The sequence below is a fragment of the Indicator indicator genome, chromosome 25, assembly GCF_027791375.1.
Source record: "Indicator indicator isolate 239-I01 chromosome 25, UM_Iind_1.1, whole genome shotgun sequence".
In the NCBI taxonomy this organism is placed as follows: Eukaryota; Metazoa; Chordata; class Aves; order Piciformes; family Indicatoridae; genus Indicator; species Indicator indicator.
The window spans coordinates 6153679-6159771 of NC_072034.1; the positions used below are offsets into that span (position 1 = coordinate 6153679).

Sequence of the window (6093 nt, forward strand, 5' to 3'; positions counted from 1 at the left end):
GTTTCCTGCTACCTTGGACATCTACTGAGCATCACTTGTGAGTCACTGGACACATGATAATACCACTGCCAGATGCTACCAGAGAGCACCAGCCTCAGTTTCTCCAAACAATTACGTAAACATAAATATACAAGCTGGTATCTTTTCTACACAGTACAAATACAGGTCACAACTTCTCAGCTGTGCAAGTAGTCAATCCGTATACTTGGAAGTAGGATAATGTTCAGACTGGAGTTCCATGTGTTTCTATGTATGGGGGCACTAGCAGAACTTCCTTGTTTTCACCAGTTTGCTCTGGTATTTCACAGAGTGCCCACCATACCCTATGACATAAACATCCAGCAGGTAGGACTTGCCAGGCTGCAGGCCTCTGATTGTCTCTGTGGTCACTGCTTTCTGGATGTTCTGGCTGTGGAAGTATTTACAGAGAATCTTTTCCGATTTCTTCCTCGTGTCTGGACCCAAGCACTGGTTCTGTTCTTTTTTCTTCTGCTCTTCATTGTAATTTTCATCCACTTCCCTTTTGTAGATGCAGAATTTGTTTCTCTCTTGTGTGCCCAGCCACGCCACTGTGACTGAAGAACACGTGCGGAGCTTGTCAAAGGCTTTAATTCGTGTATCTTCAGGAAGAGAAGGAAACGACTGCTTGTTAGGCCTGGTTGTAACCAGGATCTTCAGCATAGAAGCACCTTTTCTGCTTCCTTTCAGCCTAATGAGATATTTAGCTTTTGCTTTTCCCCGAAGCTGGAACTGCCGCACACCCTCCACATTTTGAGACAAAAGAAGTTTTCCATCTCTTCTAACTTGGATCTGAATAGCATCCAGGCATGAATGGATGGAGAAGGTGACTTTTTGGTGAGAAGAAACAGGTGCAAACCGTAGAAATTTGGCTCCCTTCCTCTTGATGAACACATCTGTAACTTTGCCATCCTTCAGTTCGACTGTTTTCTGTTTAGCCTCCTCCTTTGTTCTGGCAAAGGTGCCAACATAGGCCGTGCTCATGTTAGTGTTGATATTTACTGCAAACATGTCAAAGTAGTACTGTGTATCAGGCTTCAGGTCTGACACTGTGAAGATGTTCTTGTTCCCAATACAAACTTTATGCAGGTCGACTCTTGGCTTTGAGGGTGTTTGGCGCCCAAACTTTGATGATTTTAGGAAACCACGCTCTTTGCCAGAGTTGTTGTCTGAAGGAAAGCCAAAATGGGCGAAGTCGAATGGACTGAAATCCAGACCTGGTTTTGGAGCCATCATGAAGGTATCATCAGAACTGAGCTTGGCTTCAACAGCACAAAGGCTTTTGAAATTGTGTTCTTTATTGATGACTATGCAATACTGAATTGGCTGTTTCAGTAAGGAGGCGGTGGGACTTGGTTTCCACGCCAGTGTCACTGTTGTGCGTCCCAGAGAAGTGACATCAATCCTGGGATCATAAGGCAATTCAGGATAAGGTTGGTCTGACTCCGGAGTAGTGGTTGCATACACTTTAAAATGCGTATCTTTCTCCGTCGACAGCAGATCTAGTTGGTACAAACCAGATGGGGAACCAGAGGACACAAAGTACTCAACATCATTTCCTTTGTAAGAGAACAGCTCTGTGCCTTCCTCATTAGTAATCTGCTGTTTCTGCTGCTCAAGAGGTTCTGGTTCACCTAGTTTAGAAGCACAGAAGAACATTTGTACAGACATAATCTGCAATACGAGAAAATAAAACTCTAGCAGACATTTCTACAAAAAAATATGACAGTGAGATGAAAAAAGGTGGAATTATCTACTGAGGAAGATGTCATCAATGTTTTTGTCAATCAGAGAGGGAAATTAGTTTGGAACTTAGGTTAAAACTAACCATTATAGAGTCAATGGCAACCAGTATCGTCCACTGGAGTACTTCACACACATAACTTGGAGATGCCACACACATCCCCAGGGGGAACTGAGTCCACTGTCTGTTTCTGGACTTGGCCCTGAGTCACACTATAATTTTTGGCCTAAATACAGTGGTGGACAAAGGCATGCATACCACACAGTGGTACTTAGCACTTGTGTGAGAAGCTCTGGAAGCCAACAACCTCTTCTCCTCCAACAAGCAATTATATGGCTATTTCCAAACCATCTCCATGTCTGCAGGTGAGTCCCCTTAAAGAAGTGGGCTCAGCCCTGGTGCAGTGCCAGCCCTGCCTCTCCAGTTCTTGTCTTGTGTACACAGCTCACAACAAAGCCCCTGTGAAACAGAGTTACTCTGGACAAATACACTTTGTTGTGGCAGCCCTTTTCTTTGTCGTGTTATTACCTGCTGCCAGTTTCCCACACAGCAGCAGGACTGGGATTGAAGATCCAAACAGCAAGAGATCATAAAGATGGACCTGCTGCAAGAGTCAGCATCTCACCAAGGTTGATCTGAGGGGCTTAGAATTCAGGAGGAAAGCAGATGTCTGAGGTACAAGGGAGGTGATTGATGGTTTGTTACCTGAACCTTCTCCACTAGTTTCCTCTGGGAGCTCTTGCACACTGAGTTTCCACTCTAGAGGGGCATCACATGGTGTCACTGTCACTGCCAAGGGAGTGTTGTCCTCTTCGACCACAAAGAAATACCTAGGGGAAGGTTAACAGAGCCATACATCAATAAATCCCAATGGCAGCCAACTGGCAGGGACTGACGACACGATCAGGGTTTGTCTTGGTGGGGCAACAGAGACAAAAGTGTTATTTACAGACAACTGTGTGCAGAGGGAATATGGAAATGCCAGTGGGTGAGAGCTGAGGTGGTGAAGGGAGTCCCTCCACTAACGTGGTGGTGCAGAGCTCACACTTTTTGTCAAGACTGACTGTCATTGACTATATACTGCATAAATGGTTACAAAAGGCAAAAATGAAGGAAACAGGGTCTTTCCTGGAATTTAGGGATATGCTTTTCAAAGCAGGGCACACCTTTCATGCTATGTCCAAGTAAGGGCCCTAGAAGCACATAAAGATACATGCACATTGAGCTGTCCTCCCACATCCCCCCAAGCACTACACATCACTTATTGTAAAATGTTTCTTGACAATGGAGGCTGAAGGAGGTGTGTGACATGAGGAGGAAGGTGGCAATGCTGGTCTTCCCCAAACTCTTTTGGAGCCTCAGGTTCTTTCCCAGTCTAACCTCAGTATTTTCTGACTCACAGGGCCAAGGCTGGGGAGTGGGGAGTTCAGATAAAGCTAGCTTATGTTATTTCTTTAAAGCACAATATGAAATAATGAAGAGGGACAAGTGTGGTGGGGTAAGCCTGTAGTTTTAATTTCCTTACTGCTGCCTTTGCCTCCAGACACAGTTAGCGGCCCAGCTTCAGGGAACTTCTGCTGGTCTGTGGGAGCCCTGGGCTTATCCCAGAAATCAAACAAACTGGATAGACTCTTCAGCCAGGGAGGCCACATTGGGATGGAAACTCACATAGTTTACTCACTTCACCAGACAGAATGCTGGCATTTGCATTTTTCTGGTTGGGATCCAATTTTTATTTCAAAAAACCCAGCAAAAACCAGCTAGTATCTTCAGAGCACAACTGCCTCACTTGAACCAGACAGAAATACCTTTTAGGAGTGTCTCGGAAGAGGTAGCTGCTGATTTCAGCTCCATCTGGGATGACTGACGAATCATGAAAAAAAGCTTTGTCCCGGATCTGCATTTGGAAGAGTTCCTCATCTCTGGTAGGCAACTTCTGGGGCCTGGAGCTGAGCGGCAGCAGCAGGAGCAGCAATGGGCAGTGCAGCAGGAGCATCCTACAGCAATGACAGGGAGTCTCACCTGAGGAAGGCTGCACCACATGGAGCAGGAGCTGCCGCCACTTGGCCCACACCAGTGGGTGAGACTGTGGCAAAGCACTGGTTTATTGGTGACTCAGCTAGCTGCAAAATCGTGTGGGCTGATTTACTGCATATCTACAACTATAGCACAATCACTGTGTGTTTTGACAGCACCTTCACTGTGCTGCTGCACAAGCCCTAGGAGCACATACTGAAAGGGCTAACCTTGTATCATCACTGCGATGGACATGAGATATTACCATCTAGAACCATTTCTGAAAGCAAGCCTGCACTCTGGTTGCAAATCAGTATCTCTTCCTGTCACTAACAAAGAGCAGAAGCCTTCCAGACACTTTGGTAGAGCAACAGTTTGATGTTTTGCCATAGCAGAAATACTGCTTGCTGGACATGGGGCTGGAGCAAGCACATAGCAGATGAAGAGTACAACAGCTTCGCTTTCCTTAAGAGATTCTCATTGGGCTTCCAACAATTCTTTGAAAAGTAAGTATTTCCAGTGAAATTGTTCTTCATAGAAATAGTGAATTAGGAAAACGTGATACAAACTCACACATATTCAAAGCACACTGGTATTAGCATGCAATTTGGCAGGGTTTAATCCCCAAGCCTGATGGGAATTGCAAAACATAAAAGCAGAGAATCCTTTACAAATTGGGCATAATAATTCATAATCTCAGCCTTTCGTTATTATGTCTACAAGTAGGTCAGTAATGAGTACCCTAACATATACAGCAGGACGAGCTGGAAATCTTTCAGTACAGTAGATGATCTCATATATAATGGCTCTGGTATGGAGTGGGTGGTAGGGGGGAAATAAAACCCACTTCTAGTAGGAGCATAGCAAGTTTAAATTGCTAAATTATAACATTTGTTAAAATTGCAAAAAGAAGTTTAGGCCATTCCCTAAACTGTGTTAGCCACTGGCATTAGGGATAAGCATGATACAGAGCAGAGCTGACAGGAACAGTTTTTATCTTCTTGTTACTATGTTTTTTTAAGATCCTTTTTACCACTAACATCAAATCTGCTCTTGAGATTGTTTGGGGGTTTTTTCCCCTCTTTTTGATCTTTGCCTAATATTTTCTGCAAAACTGGCAAACAAAGCTCCTTGAGAAATGGCATGATGTAGTCTAAGCCATAACAAAATTGGTCTTCCCCTTCAACACTTCATCAAAGTATCAACAGGCACCCCTGAGGGAAGCCCCAGCAGCCTCTTCCTTCCCCCTCCCATGGCTTCACCTTCCAAAAACCCCAAAGGAGCCACAGGAGGCTGATGCAGTCATGGTGTGGGACTGTCTTCCCCCAGTCTCTGGGGGCTTTCAGTAAGACCCACTCCCACAGCCCCTTACTGCTCTCCCCTTCACAGAGGCAGGTGGTCAGGGGCCTGACAGCCTCTGCTTGTCTCATCATTACCACATCCCTGCCAAAGCTCGTTGTGGACACCAGCAGCCCCAGCCACTGACAGCAGCAAGAGGTCTCATCTTTTTTCACCCCCAAGCTCATGACAAGATCTTCCCATATTGCACTCCCCACTGCCTTCAGCTTCCCTTCACCATGTTCAGAGAGGAGGCTGCATCTGCCTGTCCTGCAGTCCATGCTGCTCCCAGCATGGCTAAACACAGCCATCCATGTGCAGTGCTCTGCCCTACAAAAGGGAAAGGAGTAAAGACCTTTGCCTACAACATGTAAATGCTACTTAGAGTTAAATCCTGATTTAGCTTTTACAGAATTCGTCAAAATTCATCCTGACCAGGTCATGACTTAGCTTTGGATGACAACAGACATTATTTCCTCAAATTCAGACTGAAGTGTTGATACTTATCAGCAAAGTTAATGACATTAGACCTTTTGAAGCAAAGATCTTTGCTGATCTGAGTCACCCAAGTCAGCAGAAACTTCCTCTCACACAAAGCAGGATGAGTTTCGTGTGCTGTAACATTTGTTTATTGATTTTAAAAGTATTATCATTGGCCAACAGGGAAGAAATTCTTTCCAACTTAATCACAACAGTTAGAGCAAATTACTTGGTTAGGTAAGAAACTGACACTTTCTGCAGACAGCGTCCTCCACATGAACCCCCACAAACTGCAGTCATGTATATTCCCATAGCCAGTTCCAGTGCAATGCAACTTTTACTAAAATAAATAGGTTTTGATTATAGGACTACCCAGGCTAAGCTTCACTTAAACAATTTTACTAGGTAGTTCACTTTAAAAAGGCCTATAGACAGTGCTTCTGTCCCTATTAACAACTGGTGTGAGGCAACAAGGTACAGATTTGTCTCAGATTTCT

General features: G+C 44.7%; 1 protein-coding gene across 1 annotated transcript; it reads right to left on the reverse strand.

Moving 5' to 3' along the window:
* Positions 1-261: 261 nt before the first annotated feature.
* On the reverse strand, positions 262-3758 carry NDNF (neuron derived neurotrophic factor). The gene is made up of 3 exons (XM_054392405.1): positions 3571-3758; positions 2468-2592; positions 262-1652 (listed from the first exon to the last, which is right to left on the reverse strand). The coding sequence occupies exons 1-3, from the start codon at positions 3756-3758 to the stop codon at positions 262-264; spliced, it is 1704 nt and encodes a 567-aa protein (XP_054248380.1).
* Between the last annotated feature and the right edge of the window lie 2335 nt (positions 3759-6093).

Excerpts from the sequence above, each read along its gene's own strand:
- NDNF (XM_054392405.1), bottom strand. The coding sequence starts at position 3,758 with ATGCTCCTGCTGCACTGCCCATTGCTGCTCCTGCTGCTGCCGCTCAGC. Across the intron at positions 2,593-3,570 it reads TTCCGAGACACTCCTAAAAG|GTATTTCTTTGTGGTCGAAG; the intron begins GTATTTCTGTCT and ends ACCTTCCCCTAG. Across the intron at positions 1,653-2,467 it reads AACTAGTGGAGAAGGTTCAG|GTGAACCAGAACCTCTTGAG; the intron begins GTAACAAACCAT and ends CTTCTAAACTAG.